This window comes from Terrapene carolina, unplaced genomic scaffold (genome assembly GCF_002925995.2).
Source record: "Terrapene carolina triunguis isolate 2854851 unplaced genomic scaffold, T_m_triunguis-2.0 Scaffold84, whole genome shotgun sequence".
Lineage (NCBI taxonomy): Eukaryota > Metazoa > Chordata > Testudines > Emydidae > Terrapene > Terrapene triunguis.
In genome coordinates, this window is record NW_020664435.1 from 36,672,492 (window position 1) to 36,690,573 (window position 18,082).

Sequence of the window (18,082 nt, forward strand, 5' to 3'; positions counted from 1 at the left end):
GTGTTCCACCTAGTCCAGGATCATGTCTTCAAAGGAAGGTGCGAGAAGCCCCACACATTTAAAAATGGGCACATTAGCATATACCATAAAAATCTTTATGCAAAGTAGTTACTACATATGTGTGGTAGCTGCTTTACAAATGTAGGCTGCAACCGTGCAAAGACTTGTGCATGCGCCTAGTATGTGAATAGTCCTCATGGAGTTAAAGGTAAGCACATGCTTAAGTCTTTGCAGAATCAGAACCTTAGCTGCTTTTTAAATACTGCTGGACTGATTGTCCAAGCTGATGACACCCAAAGCTCCCACTGACTCAGCACTTCTGAAGATTAGACCATACTTCTAATGAATTGCCAGATCCCATGTCATAAACTGTTGAGCCCTCCAAAATTCTGCAATAAAAGAAAAAATGGTCAAAGTGATTTTGCTTTGGGACTTTGTTTCAGCCCTGCAATAGTTTTTACATCTGTACTGTAAATGCCTTGAAAACCACAGTCCCAGGGCCGGCTCCAGGCACCAGCAAAGGAAGCAGGTGCTTGGGGCAGCCAATGGAAAGGGGCGGCATGTCCGAGTCTTCGGCAGCAAGTCCCTCATTTCCTCTCGGAGGAAAGGACCCGCTGCTGAAGAATGAAGCAGTGTGGTAGAGCTGCCACCGAAGTGCCACCAATTGCAGCTTTGCCTTTTTTTATTTTTTATTTTTGCTTCGCCGCTTGGGGCGGCAAAAAAGCTGGAGCCGGCCCTGCACAGTCCATAACAGAATGGCTGATATAAACTTCAACTATAGTGTTGTGAGAAGAACCCCACACTTAGCTTGCTAATTAAAAGTGATTAAAATTAGAACAGTTCTCTAGACAACCCTTTCCCTCTCCTCCTTCTAAGACACGTACAGCTTTCTCTGAATAATAAAATCATTGAAATGGCCAAATCCCAAAGTCCTGACTCATTTTTATTGAGTCCTTATTAAGGTTAACACTGATAACTTCAGTGGAGGTTTGCCTGAATAAAAACAGAGTAAAAAAAAAAAACTTAGTGGAACATCATGATTAAGCCCAAGAGCAATAAATAGCTTCAATAGCCACCAATGAAACTGTCTTCTTATGCTAAACCTCTGGACCAAATTTTGCTTTTACTTGCAACCCCATTGAAGTCAATGGGCCAAATTCACTGCTGGTGTAAGCCACTAATATATCTCCATTTACATCAATAAGAATTGCAAGAGCATCAAAGCAGAATTTATTCCAAAGACTCCAGATATCTCCTTGATTTAATGACAAACTTCTTTTAGAGAGACAAGATGGGGAGGTAATCGCTTTTACTGGACCAACTTCTGATGGCGAGAGAGAGAAGTTGGTCTAATAAAAGATATTACCTCACCCATCTTCTCTCTCTAATATCCTGGGACTGACATGGCTACAACAAAACTTCAGTTTTCTGTGTATTCGATTAGTTTAAAAGTGAGAAGAAAATAGTCAATTTTGTCTGGTTGTGTCTGTTTGAGGAATACAGAGAAGACAGACCGTAAGAGGCTGTAAGATTATTAAGTAGTAAATATCAACATACCACACTGGTTCATTTGGCAGATAAGCACTAGCTAGAACAGCTAATGGCCCAATGTGAAACTGAAGGTTATAGAATAATTAGCAAGTTCTAATCAGACTTATTGGTTTCTTCCCAAGAAGGGCAAGAAAGCAAAATACTTCGGAGAAAAAAAGGGAGATCTACTTTGGGTTGGATTCTTTAGTGTTCAGACAATTATAGAAATTTAGGTCCCAATTCAGGAAAGCACTTGAGCACATGCTTAACTATAAGTCCCACTGATGGGCTTAGACACATGCTTAAGGGCTTTCCTAACTCATGGCTATAATGCCAGCTTTAGAAAATAGACTTGAGATGAGAAATGCTGCTATTTCCCCTGGTTAGGAACATCTGGATGGGTGCAAACAGAGGCACTGCTAATCTCTGTATTGTTGACTCGTTTCTGTTCAAAAAGGACTTGTTTAATGGGTTTCCATTCACTAGTATGCCTTTTACCTGGGAATTAAGAATCACTAATGAAGTAATCAGAATGCATTGCCCACTGTGATGGTATCCCAAAGGGTTTAATAACAAAATCTAAAGCATGTCAAACAATTAAACAACATTACACAGGAAAAAAAAAATTGTGGTGATACTTACTTCTGTGCTATGATACTTGGATTAACAGTCACGAGACTTGTTTTATTGCCAACATCTTTGCTAACACTTCCTGTGGTTGGGGGAAGGTTACACCTGAGGTTTAGAAACAGTTATTTAACTAGAACCCCACCACAAATGCCTTGCTGTTATTCTATGCAAATTCCTCGACTGCACCATAATATTTACGTCACCTCCCTCTAAGCACCCGATAAATAAATAAATATTAATGAACCCTTACAACATATTTTTCAAGCAAGTTTTTAACCTGTTTAACAGATGAGTACACTGAGGTACAGAGAGTCACATTTTCTCCATATCACATGAGTCAGTAGCCAAGCTACTAATAACCCAGGAAGTCTCATCTCCTAGTTCCCCTGCTCTAACCACTAGACTATATCCTGCCACTATTTCCTTCCAAGATAAAGTAATGCAGCTCCTCTAAAGGTTTTCTGTAATTTTCTGCCTAAAAATGGTGTGACTAATAATAAGATGCAATTGGCATAGTGATGATATTGCCTGTATCAAAGATAAAAATGGAAAAGTGTCCAACTACTAACGCATTCCAACTACTGATTCAGTAGTAATTAGTCAATTTCTATTAAAGATGAAGAAAAAGTTTTAGTCTGAATTATGTTTATAAACACTTATGTTCTTTAAAAACCTGCTACATTTAGGTTCAGCATCTCATCTTGTAGGTTCATCAGTTCTATTCAGGCCAATCATCTAAATTAGACATGGGAAGGCTTCTCTTTTGTCTTATTTAAAAGCACCAGATGCAAGTCAGAAATAAGAAAGGTGACAAAATCCAGTAGAGATGGGTGTGGGCTCAGAGGTCTGCCTGCAAGGCTGTCGTTCATTCACATGTTGGAAAGTTTCTGGTGGAGAACAAAGTGGGAATTTTACTTCCACAACCTGGAGACAGACTCAAAAGGAATCTCTGCCACCCAAGCTCAGACTCAAGGTTTCAGGTGGGCTTGAGAGCCCAAGCTGCCACCCGGAACGTCCACACTGCTATTTTTTGTGTGCTAGCTCGAGCCCCTCTAGCGCAGGTCTGTCTAGCTGGGCTGGGAGGCTTGCTCTCAGCTGCAGGATAAACATACCCTTAGGCACCTCAAGAGGCAGTTAGGTGCCTATAGGGATTTTCAAAAATGCCGAGGTGCCCAAGTCCCACTGGGAGTTTGAGAAGCTATTTAGGTACCTATCTGTATCTTTAGGCACCTAAATAGCTTTAAAACCTGGCCCCTAGGCCTTGCTCCACTCAGCATTGCAAGGCCTAAAAGCCTAGACCCGAGGCCCCAATCCAGCAAAACATGTAACCATATGCTTGACTTCATACCTATGAGTGGTCCCATGAATGTCAATTGGTAACATTTTTTAAAAGAACCCAAAGTGACGTAGGCTCCTAAAACCAGTTTTCAAAGGTATCTGAAAATGCCAGTAGGGGCCTAGGGGATTTTCAAAAGCACTCAAGAAAGTTAAGGTGCCTGGCATGAAGACTATAAGGCAAGGGCAAGCATGTAACATATTTAATGCTAGCTTATATCAGTCTTTTTTTAAAACTCTCTTCTCCTGATCCAAAGAAAAACACCCCTCAACCCTAAATGATAGTCAATAAGCAAAAACTGAGCTTCTCAGAGGCTCCACTCCCAAACTAGAACACATCCAGGTTCATAGACTAAGGCCAGAAGGGACCACCGTGATTATGTAGTCTGACCTGCACATTGCAGGCCACAGAACCTCACCCACCCACTCCTGCAATAGACCTGTAACCTCAGGCTGATTCAGTGAAGACCTCAAATCATGATTTAAAGACTTCAAGTTACAGAGAATCCACCATTTACATGACCTATGCCCCATGCTGCAGAGGAAGGTGAAAAACCCCAGGGTCTCTGCCAATCTGATCTGGGGGAAAATTCCTTCCCGACCCCAAATATGGTAATCAGTTAGATATGAGCATGTGGGCAGGACCCAACAGTCAGACACTTGGGAAAGAATTGCTGGCATTCCCTGAAATCGCATGTGTGTGAATACATGTGCGCTTTTTTCTGCTTCTGCTCTCTTATACGCACCCAGAGTAGTGACATTTACAGAGCCGAACATGGTGCTTGGCTATTGTGTTGAAGAATGGGGCAGACAGGCTGAGAGGATGGGGAAAACAGGGATGGGGCGCATGTGCACACCCACTAACCATAGCACAGCCATTTGGTTTACTTTTTGCCCTACCAAGCTCGACAGAGTCCCTTCAAGAGCTTTAGCACTCGAATCCCATTAGTGTTTAGCAGCTCTTACCTAAATACAAAGTCAGAGTTATCGATTTCAGCTCCACAGCTGGAATTTTTCAGAACGCCCCCATTTCCAACCACTGCACAGTGCTTAAAAGGATAGCCCAAAAGGGGTGGGGACTGAAAAGAACAAAAAGAGCATGAACAGAGTTTGGGGTGGGTTTTTTTTTTTTTTGTATTTCTCGTGATATGGAATCAGAACTATAACTACTTGCAGGCTAACTCCAGTAAATTGCAGAGAATGCACACAGAATGCAGCACGTGTCTGCCACAAAACAGTCAGAAGTAACAGAGAGAGGTGGAAAGAGCAAGAATGGAATCTGAGCTGCTATCTTTGCTTTCAACAGTTTGGGGAAATCTCTTTGCATTGTTAAAATTGAACAAAAAGATAAATAACTTGCTTTGTTTCTTTCCTCAGAACACATTTGATATAGGTTTACCATACAATACTCCTGTTATGGACAGTGTCTCCTGAAGGACACAGGGTATGTCTACACTGCAATGTAAGCCAGGGTTAGTGGGTCAGCGGACTCAAGTCCCATGTTAAGGAATCCTGGGTTTAAGCAGCTACACTGTTTTTAACACTATGTTAAGACTGTTCTAACCCATGCTTCAACCTGGGGCTCTGGCATCCACACACTGTGCACAGACCTGAGCCAAACCAGCCATATCCCAGAGTCGCAAGTGCTGCTCTAGCCCTCTGACCGTGATGTACTGTGGGAAAACTTTACTGCCCACCCTGCCTATTACAGGAAGTCTGAACAATCTGAGCCAGCCGAGCAATCATTTTGGTTTGTGCATTCCCAATTAGTGGAGCCAGCGACATGGAGGAGGTGCCTTCTGAAGAACTTCTCTTGCTTGTGCTTTCACTTCTGTGTCAGGAAACTGGCAAAGCATCCATGAGGCACTGGTGGACATTTCAGCAGCATTTTCTGTTCCACCGAAGGTACCTGACAGATTTCCTGATGGAGTAGCAGGAGGAGGAGTACCCTGGCATCGCAGACTCACACTGGCTGATGCTGCTTGGTACAACTGGCATAGCCACTGATGCTCCATATGTAGACCAGCGCTTCTGGCACAAGGCCACAAGCACATTGTCATGAAGACCTGGGATGACCCACAGTGGGTCCAGAACTTTTGCATGAAGCAAGCTACATTTCTGGAGCTTTGTGAGCAGCTTACTCCCAAACCTCCAGTGTAAAGAGACACAACTGAGGTCATCCATGCTGGTCCAGAAGCAGGTTTCTATAACTGTCTGGAAGCTGGCTATTCCGGACTGCTACAGGTCAGTTGCCAACCAGTTTGGGGTTGGAAAGTTGGCTGTGGGTAAAGTGGTGGCAGAGATATCTGAGGCAATCAGGTATGTGGCTCTTTGCTCAGGTAGAGGAGAGGGTTTCAGCGAGGGAGCAGGCACTTGCAAAGCAGTTCCTGGAACAGGAGAGGCAGCTAAGGGAGGAGAACAGAGCTCAGAGAATTGTTTCAGCCAACTCCTCCTGCTTCTCAGCATGCCGTTGCTGCAGGCTTTCATCCCTCTTCTTCTGGTAGTGGACCTGCTGGTCTGCTGTGTCAAGAACATTGATCATAACTTATCATGGAAATGCTTCCTTTTGGAATGGCCCGTGAGGGTACCTTGGGCCATGGATCAATTCCTGATGAACAGCAGGCAGTAGAGGTTGAGAGGTCTGAAAGAGGACAAGAAACAGAGGGTTACTGTCTAAAGTAGTTCAGTGGAGAAGCACAGAATTAATTCTTGTGGAATCTCAAGGACATAAAACGATACATTTCGAAACTGAACCGACACATATTGTGAAAGAGATGCTTCAGTCCACATTCTCTCTGGCCACAGCCTGGTTATTTGCAGTTACAGAAGGGCAGAAACAGTAGCATGGTTAAAATAACAACCAGTTTTCTGTTTTATAAACATTTTATAATTGGGTGGTATATGAAGCATGTATGTGGGGGAGGATAGTGCCCTTGCTGCAAAAGGCTTTTCCCGTCATTTCAGGCCTTTCACACTTCGGAGGAAGTAACGGTTCTTGTGGTGCCCTACTGCCAAAGGGAGATGCTATTCCAAGCTGCTAGTGGGAAACCTGCAATGTATGCAGCAGAAGTAGTCAAATCTATAGTGACTGAACAGCACACATCTGTGAGCGGAGTGGGCTAGTCAGCTACTGAGGTGGCCCTGGAAAATACACCCTTCCCTACAGTGTAACTGCATATCTGGAGTTCCTGCTTCAGGAAAAGTTTGCAGCTATCACTAACCAGGATTGGGTCTGAATCCATGAGGGAATTAACAGGATGCTGTGTTTGCTTTACCCTGTTATTGCTGCACACAAGCATGAAGAACTCCACAGCCTTCTGCACCCACCACAGTTCTGGACAAAAACTGACACCCCACTTGTACTTGGGAGAAATAATTTGGTGACCCACAGACTGCATGGACTATGTCTGACTGAAATGGAAATAGAAAACAGTTTCTCTCTCTCTCTCTCTCTCTCTCTCTCTCTCACACACACACACACTCTCCGAGTTCACTGTTTCCAGGTGGCTCCATAGAGCAAGGAGGAATGATTACGGAGAGGCAAATTTCAAGCCCTTACTACTGAAATGAAAACATGCATGACCCTGGCAAACATCTGTGACTTTACAGTGAAGATACCTTTACAGCTGTTTATGACTGTTTGACATTCCCAGTCGCCATTTTGAACTCCAAATAGTTGGGGACGGGAGGGGAGAGGTGCTCTGATACAATCCACCATTACCGGACACACACTGGTAGCCGGAGCTGATCATAACTTGTGCATTGCTTCTAAAGCAGAAATCCCTACTAATATTGTAATAATAAACTGTAAATCAGAGTCATAAACTTACCAGGCTCCAGGGCGGCTTCTGTCTCCCCCAGGTTTGCTGTAGACTCAGTAGTGGGCTGTTCTCAGAGGGGGAGAAATCAAACAGCTCTTCTGAGTAGGGACCTTGAATTTACTGTTGATCCTGATCCACAGCCTCCTCTGGGATTGTTTTAATAAACAGTCACTTCATGCACCTCTCTAGGAGCCTGCTGCTGGCTCTCATCCGTCCCCATGCTGGATTCAGGGGCCAGCAGGGCACCATCCCAGCTCACCAGGTTGTCATCATGCATGTTGGCTCCATGCTGGGTGCAGTGCCCAGCACCTGGTCAAATGCCTCATAAAACAGCCATGATGTTGGCAAGTTGCCCGAGCTGTGGTTCTTGTCTCTGGTCTTCCAGTACTCGTTCTTCAGCCTCTTACTATGCTCCTTGCACTGATCACCCATCTAAAGCTGTCAGCTTTTTTAGCTATCTGCTGGTACGCATGCTCATTCCTGATACTTTTGCTGAAGTTCAGCTTTACTGGCCTTGCACCAGAGATTCACCAAAATTGGGCTGTGCTCCTGTGACCAGGAAGCAGCACGATTTACAAAAGTCTTGCCCTGCTCAGTCTCCATTGCAAACCCAGGAGGGCTGATAGTGTGCTGGGAGCTTGGTGTTCAGAAGAGACGGAGTTAACGCTGACCTGAGCTGCTGCTGTATGCCAATGGGGGTGACTCATTTTCAATACAGTCGACTGGAGATTTTTGGGATAGCGAGGACTAAGGAGGTTCGCCCATAGAATTGTGGGACACTTCTGGCAGACTCCCAGGACAAGAGTAAAGCAAGGCTGCATCTACATAGCAAAGCAATAGGGCTTGAACCTGGGGTCCTGGCTTGACTTGTGCTCAGACTCTGCAGCCCTGAGGTTCCTGGGACCCTGGGTCCGTGCAATTGCAGTGTAGATGCAAGGGGGGTGGGAGTTTACACTTAAGCCTGAGCTTAAGCATGGAATTGCAGTGCAGACATACCCTTAGTGGGACCATGTATCTAGGGAGACCTCCAGGAACTGATACTGCCAGGGGGAAACGCAGGTGCCTAATGTTATCCTTCCCCTTCTCTCAGGCAGACCATGTGTGCTGAGAGGGAGAAGGAGAGAAACAGTAGAGGGTGCCATACGGGAAAGCAAGGAAGTGCGTGAAAGCTGGTAAATGCCAGTCCCTATAGAAGTTTATCTCAAGACAACACAATAAAAGGCTTTGTTTGGAGAACCAAGGTACCTCTTTTATGTTGGAGAAAGAATTTGTCTTTCTGCAGTGAAACCAAGTGACAAAAAAACATCGTATTTGGGGGGACAGACCTGAGGCTAAACTAGCCTGGCTGGGATAGCAAGTGCATGTACATATCAGCAGATACCAGAGGCCTGATTCTCCGCTCACTTACCCTAGTTTTATGCCACTGTAACTTTATCTACTTTAATGGAATTACTCCTGATTTACATCATTGGGAGAGGAGGATCAGTTCCATTGTACTTGAGCATACACAAGAAGAAGCTGAAGAGGTGTCAAGAGGAACCGTGTGTCAGATACACTCAGGAAGAGAGATGCACATGTGATCCAATGGTCAATGTTCCTTTCTGTGCTCCATCCACAGAGGATGAGAGTCTTTAACAGTCTCTTTAGCTCAACCTGTAACATAGTCACGTTTTCAGTTCTAGAGATGTCTGGTTCAGTTCCTGATATCCATCACACAGTAATCGGGATTGGCATGGAATAAAAGAATACAAACCATCTATTTGAAGACAAACTTTTCATGATCACCTGAAACTAGGTGTGAGAAGAGCAATGTTAATTTGCACAATGGCCTTCAGTCCATAGACCTGATCTCTTGCCCCTGGACTGGAAGTACTACAGAGGAACATCTGGCTGCTGAGAGAGGTTACAATTTGCAGCATTCTGCAGGAACCTCTATGGCTGAGCTACCAGCAGAGTTCATGGATACTAAAGGTACGTCTACACTGCATCTGGGAGCGAGCCTCCCAGGCCAGGTCCACTAGCGGGGCTTGTGCAAGCATGCTAAAAATAGCTGCTTAGACACTGTAGCTTGGGCTCTGAAATCTGGGGGGCTGAGTGGGTTTGAGAGCCCAAGCTGCAACCTCTACACAGCTATTTTTAGTGCTCTGGTGCAAGCCCCGCTAGTACAAACCTGTGGACCTGGGCTGTGAGGCTTACTTCCAGGTTCAGTGTACACATATCCAAATGGGAGTCCCAGCCAGCCTCTCTCCTTTGCACAAGAAAGTTATCAAGAAATAAGGAGAGAGAGAGTGAGAGTATGTGGTAGGACTGTCCTCTGAAGAGCCAAATAAAACAACTCTAGTTCTTAAAAAAAAAAAACCCACACAAACACTGTTCTTACCTCAGGCAGCATCCTAAAAATGTCCTCTGTGATGAGGATAGTCTTTTTATTGTCCACCTCATAACTCATGTTACTTCCCAGCAGGGTATTGTTTTGAGAAGCAATAAAGTTGTGAACAGCATCACAGCAGGAAGCTAGTTCTAACCTGCAAAAGACCAGTGTAGCTAATGAATGTTAAGGAGGTGGCAGAGAATTAGAAAATAAAGTCTGTTTTTAATTAATTTAGTTACCAATAAAGCTGTGTGAACCTTTCAGAATGACTTTTCCCCTGACTTGCTTTGTAACCAGCCCAAACAGCTCAGCTTTGTCAAGAAAGATTGTATGATTTGTGGCAAACCCAGGAACCCCTTCTCTTTCCTTGTTTTTCCATCCCCCTTTCCAGGAAAATAGGCCACAATCACCCTTATTATTGTTATAAATTAGTATTACGGAAGCACTGCGGCCCCATCAGAGACCAGGGCCCCACTGTGCAAGGCGCTGTACAAACATATAATAAGAGTCAGTCCCTGCCCTGAAGAGTTAACAATCAGACTGCAGCACAAATGTAAGAGGTGGGTGTAACAATCAGAAGGAATGGGGGAGAGAGGATGCAGGAACAGTGAAAGGAAATACCTGGTTACATAGCTCAGCTTTGAGAACAGCTAGATGGTTCTGAGTTAATTAATTAATGATTAATGTCTTCAACCACTCAGCACAGTTCTGCTGTGCAAGATTTGGCAGATGTTAAATAAATTAAAAGATACAAATAAATAAGATAGATAGTGTGAGTGAGTGTGTGTGAGAGAGAAAAATAGTAAGATAAGCCAACACAGTCCACAAAAACCATCTAATCAATAGGGCAGCCTCCATTTAAATGCCTCCTAGAAGGATGGTCTCTTGATTGTCCAACCCATAACTCAGTTTATTTCCTCCAGGGGTATGTGTACATGCTAAGCAGTATTATTTTGAAAAGCAGTAAAGTTGTGAACAGCACTATCAGGACTCTGAAATCTGCCATTGATCCTGCTGCCCTTTGTCTTATTCTGGGATCTGATACACCCCACAATGCACCATGTCCAGGATACTAGGGAATCATTTTGGCCCAGAACTTCAAAAGATATTTAGGAGCCTAATTCTCACTGAACCTCCCACTGAGGGTCTGGGCCTTTATCTCTAAACACTTTTACCTCACACTTCCAGATTGTCAGGCTGTGGTCAGCAGTGATATCCTTGGAACGTCAGACTGAAGGACTGGCAGATGCTGCCCCTGGATGCAACGTGGGCTTCTACCAAGCAGTAGAAGCAGCATTGATGTTTGTCGCTGACTGAGAAGGAACTTGGGCAGGAAGCACAGATTTTAAAGCCTGGGGTCTTCAGCACAGTCCAGTACCCATACATGGGTACGGGGGGGGGGGGGGGGGGGGGCGCATTTATAAGTAAACAGATTCCCCCAAAAGTCCCAAAACAACTCTAAATAATTACTAAAGTGAGTACAAACTGTAAAAAAATACTATAAAAAAAACTATATACAACTACACTCTTTTTAAAGGTGCAAGAGGACACTAATAGTTCTGATCCGGATCGTGTGGGAGTGAAAAGGAACTGGAGACATGCTGCTCTGCCCTGCCCTTTATCACTTCAGACAAAACCATGAGGCAAGGCAAGGACACATTCATGAATCAACGGACACTACTTTCAAGTTCTCCAGCTCCTGATGCATGGTGCGCATGCATAAACCTTCAATGGAATGCTATAGGGACCATCACTCAAAGAAGAATTAGGTGAACAGTTCTCTGGTGTGCTCTTAGAGCACCACTACCCTTACTCAGAGGGGATAGTGTGGTTACAAAACAGTATGATATTGTCTAAAAAGAGTTATTAATCCTAAGGTAGAGACTCTCTACAAGACCTTGTGTACTGCTTAAGCCTCACTTAGCCCCTACATTCATGGTTTAAGCAGTGAAAGGGGCTTTGTTGGCCCATCTGAGCAGGGTGATTTTCACCCAAAATATTTTCATATACTGACAAAAGGTATTTAGCAAAAAATCAAAGAAAACCTTTTCTTTACAGAACTTTAAAAACATTGGATTCAGTTAAATAGCCAGTGCAAAAAGTGACTGCTTCTGTACCAAGATTTTGTAGGACTTGGTATTTTTGTAACTAACTTATACATTTGGTTTTTTGAAAATAGTTTATAATAGGAAATTTGAAACACTTATCTACAGTTGGACCGTTGGATCAATATAATTAACTGTATTCTCGAAGAGAAATTATGAGCACAATTAAATATTTTGCTGCATTTAAAAAAATATATATAATTATTTTGTATTTTTAACTTGAAAGATCAGCTGCTATATTTACTGTTAAAAGGCTGATTTTTCTTATGTTATCTGTGAATTGTTGCTAGCTGCTGCCCCCAGTAAAATGATGGTTGCAGTTGTCTACAACCTACCTGGATGCAGATGATGTTCCTGTGGAGAAAGCAGGAAGTGGGTGGGGGAAACCAGGACATTTGAGGAGACAGTGCCCTCACAAACAGAACTGCAGCCCAGGGAAGGACAGGGTCCTGATGAGGAACAAGAAGAATGAAAGTTGCCAAGAAAAGGGCATCACTCAGGGAAAGATATGGAAGGGAGGGCCAGAGGGCCAGAATGGATGCACAAAGATGGTGGAGAAGGCCGAGGTGGCTGTGAGGGAGAAGACAGATGAGAACTCCAGGGAAGGAAGAGACGCTCAGAGGCAAAGCTAAAGGATACAGGGACCAATATGGAGACTAACCAGTGCGCAGTTGGAATTCAGACTCTGGGGAAAAAGGATATTGGGAGAGTCTGAAAGGGCAAACGCTACATGAAAAGTTGTTAGCAGCAGAGCAAGCATTACAAGTAGCCATAGAGGACATGCAGTTTCAGAAGGAGAAACTCAGAAATAACATGGAAGAGAGGGGTAAACGATTTCTCATGGTAGGTGACCAGGAGCAGGATGACCTGTGGAGCCAGCTCCAGCAACTCCAGGGGAGAAGGCATCCATACCTCTGAGGGATGTAGTCTTTAAGGGGAGGGTGTGTGACTGGGTGTCCATCCCCACAGGGCCAGAAGGGGTAAATTAGCCCAGTTAACCTATAGGCTGCATTTGGAGTGCTAAGGCCTGATTGCTGATGAAGGATAAAGGGCTACAGCTTGAATTCCATTGGCACAAATGAATAAAGCCTAAAATCACTAAAGCAAAGAAATTGGGAAGCTGCATCTTGCTCAAAAGAAATGTGTAGGTATTAAAAACAATTATAGCTGTGGAGGTACCCAGCTGGGTTCTGTAGTTTGTTGTACTAACGATATACCTCTTACATGAAAAAATCAAAATGTTAATGTAGTAATTAATATTCAGGTTACCTAGGGAACCTGAGACTAAAAACTCTAGACAGAGAAGCAACCCACCCCACAGTAGTTTCCAAAGCTTTAGGAATGAGCCTTCTGGGGAAAAGCAAGGCTCTTTCACCCATCTTTTTAATGTTCTCGGATTCACTGTAATATCCAAGAAGAGTGAGGTCTTGGTTTGGTTAGAACAAGTGTAGATTGATGTAAATCTGTAAAAGGAGGAACAATTCAGGTGAGCTTTAAAGCAGAGAGGTTAAGAGATAGGCTAGTGGAGTTGCCATGCTTGTGTTTTGATTGGTGATAAAGAACAAGGGAAATAAGGCTGAATTTTGAGACAAATGGGCTAATGGGAAAAAATTTCTGACCAAGATTCATATGTAGTACTAAATATTGGAAATAGTAGACGTTCAGACACACTTTTCCTTACTGCGTCAGTCACTTGTCATCTGTACTCCATTCAGTTGTGGTAAAACTGTATCGCAAGATACTACAGCTGCTGGTATCGCTCTGCCATAGTGAGCTGGAGGACGGATGAAGAAGTAGGAACAGCAGTGGGGATGGATGATATACCCAAGCATGTGACACAGTATGTCCTCCATTGGAGGCACAAAGGCAATAACCAGAAGACAAGTGCCAGGCGGGCCGTGCACCCCCGTGGACAGTCTAAAGTTGGTGGAAGTGTTGTTAGCACAGGGTAGACAGACACCCTGAAATGGAGAGAAAGAACATGAAACCCTTATCTACCTATGAGGCCTGGGCAAAAATTCATCATACAAAGGTGATTGTGGTGTGTGTGTGTGTTGGAGAGGTTTGGATTTGTTTAGTGGCATTCATTGACGTTGAGAGGTATGAGGGAAAGAAAATTCACCACACAGCTATCAGAACATGGACCACTGGTTGAGAACGAGAACAGTCCCACACAAAGCTGTAGATAAAAGCCACCACTGAGCTCTGTAAAGTATGAGCACTCCGTGGGACAGAGATGGAGAAGAACATTTGGACGGGGGAAAAAGACATAAGAACATAAGAATGGCCGTACTGGGTCAGACCAAAGGTCCATCTAGCCCAGTATCCTGTCTACCGACAGTGGCCAATGCCAGGTGCCCCAGAGGGAGTGAACCTAACAGGTAATGATCAAATGATCTCTCTCCTGCCATCCATCTCCACCCTCTGACAAACAGAGGCTAGGGACACCATTCCTTACCCATCCTGGCTAATAGCCATTAATGGACTTAACCTCCATGAATTTATCCAGTTCTCTTTTAAACGCTGTTATAGTCCTAGCCTTCACAACCTCCTCAGATAAGGAGTTCCACAAGTTGACTGTGCGCTGTGTGAAGAAGAACTTCCTTTTATTTGTTTTAAACCTGCTGCCCATTAATTCCATTTGGTGACCCCTATTTCTTGTATTATGGGAATAAGTAAATAACTTTTCCTTATCTACTTTCTCCACATCACTCATGATTTTATATACCTCTATCATATTCCCCCTTAGTCTCCTCTTTTCCAAGCTGAAGAGTCCTAGCCTCTTTAATCTCTCCTCATATGGGACCCGTTCCAAACCCCTAATCATTTTAGTTGCCCTTCTCTGAACCTTTTCTAGTGCCAGTATATCTTTTTTGAGATGAGGAGACCACATCTGTATGCAGTATTTAAGATGTGGGCATAGCATCGATTTATATAAGGGCAATAATATATTCTCCATCCCCTTTTTAATGATTCCTAACATCCTGTTTGCTTTTTTGACCGCCTCTGCACACTATCCACGATGACTCCAAGATCTTTTTCCTGATTCGTTGTAGCTAAATTAGCCCCCCATCATATTGTATGTATAGTTGGGGTTATTTTTTCCAATGTGCATTACTTTACATTTATCCACATTAAATTTCATTTGCCATTTTGTTGCCCAATCACTTAGTTTTGTGAGATCTTTTTGAAGTTCTCCACAGTCTGCTTTGGTCTTAACTATCTTGAGCAGTTTAGTATCGTCTGCAAACTTTGCCACCTCACTGTTTACCCCTTTCAACTTATTCATACATGATCTGGAGAATAGGATTGGTCCTAGGACAGACCCTTGGGGAACACCACTAGTTACCCCTCTCCATTCTGAGAATTTACCATTAATTCCTACCCTTTGTTCCCTGTCTTTTAACCAGTTTTCAGTCCATGAAAGGACCTTCCCTTTTATCCCATGACAACTTAATTTACGTAAGAGCCTTTGAAGAGGGACCTTGTCAAAGGCTTTCTGGAAGGACAAGGGTAGTAGCAAGAAGACTCATTGTGCCTGTCAGTTTTGCACAAGCTGAGGCAGGTAGTGGATAGCCAGCTTATACCCTGTGCCTGCAGCAGGGCCACTGGGGTTTGTGCAGCATAGAATTGCCAGCTGTTACCTTTCGGCCAAACACTTAAGTAAATATTTCTCCCTTAGATCCATACCTGTTCCTTGTACTAATTCACTCCCCCACCCCCTTGTTTGTCTTTGAGTCTGCTAGGCTGGAGTAATCTGCAGAAGGCAGCAGAGCTATGATACTAAGAGAGATGTTTGCTCAACATTAGGTGGGGCTGGTTTCTAGTAACATAGGAATTGCCATACCGGAACCGAGCAGTGATTTATCTACTCTAGTACCAGTCTCTGGTAGCTGCCAGTACTAGATGCTTCAGAGGAAGGTGCAACAAATCTCAGTTATGGAATAACCTACGCATGGGGGAAACTTTTTTCAAACCTCATTAACTCAAGATTATTTTGTGCCTGGAAGCACAAGGCTTTACATCTCTTATAAAAATGTATTTTATCCTATCTATTCTATTCTTCATAGCTGCAGGGAGGAACATGGTGATCCTGTACAACAATACTAAACATGCCTGTGAGGTTGGTAAGTGCTATTTCCATTTTACAGATGGGCAAACACAGACAGAGAGAAAAGTTAAGTAGTTCGCCTGCGGATATCGTGGTCTAGCCATTAAAGGACTCCAGTGGATTAGGCATGTGAATGTCAATTTTAATCCTCCTTCTGACAGTAAGTAGCTGCATGACCCGATTCATGTCACATAACCTCTCTAAGCGGAGTTTCATCATCTGTGAAATGGGTGTGACTGTATTTACCTAGCTCATAGGAAGACAGAACGGAGTAATATTTGTAACGTACTACACAAGTGTAATGTACTATTCTGTAGAAGCAGAACTCAGTAGTTCCTTGCTCCCAGCCCTGTGCTCAATGCATTGGACCAGTACACTATAAAGCAGGAACACATGGACAAACAGAAATATTAATTTAGAGGTAGAAATAGACAAATGTGAATTTATAAGCAAAAGCAGCACTTTGACTTTTCATATGCTTCAGCGTGAAAAATTGCCACTGTCCCAAAATTCTGTGAAAAGTCTAAATACCAGAGTGCAACTCCCTTCCTGTCCAACGTTACACAATGTGGTGCTATTCCTCCCCCCCCCACTCAAAAGATTTCACCAATTTCTTCCAGCTCTGTTCCCCACACAACTCTGCCAGTACATCATCATTTATAAGCTGCTATTCTAGTTCCAGGGTCTCTTGCTCAACGATTGATAAACATACCAAAGTGTGTGGCGGGTTTCTAAGGGGCACAGATTTAGTTAGGAAGCAGTGTACTGAATCTTAAAGGAAAGCATATTTCCTCTGATGTGCTAAGAGATCAGAACTTTTGCAAGATTCTGAAGTGCTGGAAGAGCAGGATATCTATAAAATTTTAATATCCGGCTTCTTGAAAAGAACAGAAAGGAGAAGAGATTGAGATAAAAAGAGTTACTTGAATACATCATCCAGCCACCAAAAACAAGTTAAAATAAAATGTGATCACTGACCTTTAAGTTGTGTCTGTATATTATATATAAATTAGACATATTTGAGAGATGGGGGAAGAGAACTTCTTATTTTATTTCCTAAAAGTTTAGGAATTAGTACAACTTTTACAGTAAAAGTCAATGGGCCCAAATTTCAATAAGCCTATCCTAACCTATCACTAGGGTAGAAGGCCATATAATTACCTTAAGTTTCCTAGAAGGCTGGTGTATCCAACCTTTTGCACATCTGAATACTTCTGCCCTGATCTTTGCAAGCATGACAAAACCTGGGAGACTTTGCTGCTCATTTTAGATACTTCTGGTCAGGAGGGGGAAAAAAAAAAAAAAAAAAAAAAAAGGGACTGCTAGAGCAGCAGTGAGGATGCTCATAGACTCCTCCTATGCTGTTAGAAGAGGACTGGATAGAAGGTACCACGCTAGATTCTCATGGAACTTATTTCATTTAAGAGCTAGAACAGGTGTGGAATGGGAGGTGGGAGCCTCTGGCGGAGACAAGCGAGGAACAAGTCAGCCTGGAACAGGGAGAGGTTGCTCTGGGGATACATCTGCCTCACTGGCAGGGCAGAAATAGCTTGCAGAGTGGCAAGTGGTGGGTAGGCCCCTCTGAAGCAGCTCTGTAGGTAGTAGGCCGTAAGAGAAAAGCATCAGAGCACAGCAGCCCTGGCTGTGGCTGGGGAAACAGCCGATAACCACAGCCTCACTTCCAGCTTGTTCTGCAGGCATATTATTCCTGCCCACCCTGAGTTATGTTTGAAAGGGTCTGAAATTAGCATGGCTGATTTTGCCTATCGACATGACCGTACATAGCTCCTTATCATGCTCTAAAACTTTTGTGCCTGAGAGGCCTGATTCAAAGCCAACTGGAATCAATACAAAGACTCTCATTGACTTCAGTGGTCTTTGGTCAGGGCCTTAGCACCGTACATTACATTGGCTCAGCTACAGGAACAGTGTTGGTTAGTTAACCAATGCTTCACGACCAGTGATGGGAGCATAACATTTCAAATTATCTACAGAAGGACGTTTCCACCCTCTACTCCATCCAGTCAAACTGGATATTAAAATCTCAGAGCTACCTAATTCTAAACAGCTGTAAGGTAGGTCAAATTATTAATCATCTTGCCAGAATCTCTAACCCTCTGTTCTGTAGAATAATGTGATTCAAGAGAGTATTTTTCCTTCTTGAAAAATCAGTATTAGC

General features: G+C 43.5%; 1 protein-coding gene across 1 annotated transcript in view; it reads right to left on the reverse strand.

Annotated features, from left to right (window-relative positions):
- ST8SIA6 (ST8 alpha-N-acetyl-neuraminide alpha-2,8-sialyltransferase 6) overlaps positions 1–18,082 on the reverse strand; it is a 47,210-nt gene that overhangs the window by 6,124 nt on the left and 23,004 nt on the right. The window contains exons 5-7 of the mRNA XM_026649471.1: positions 9,697–9,841; positions 4,462–4,574; positions 2,173–2,265 (exon numbers count right to left, since the gene is read on the reverse strand). Of these exons, the coding sequence (XP_026505256.1) occupies positions 2,173–2,265; positions 4,462–4,574; positions 9,697–9,841 (351 nt within the window). The remainder of the gene's footprint in view (positions 1–2,172; positions 2,266–4,461; positions 4,575–9,696; positions 9,842–18,082) is intronic.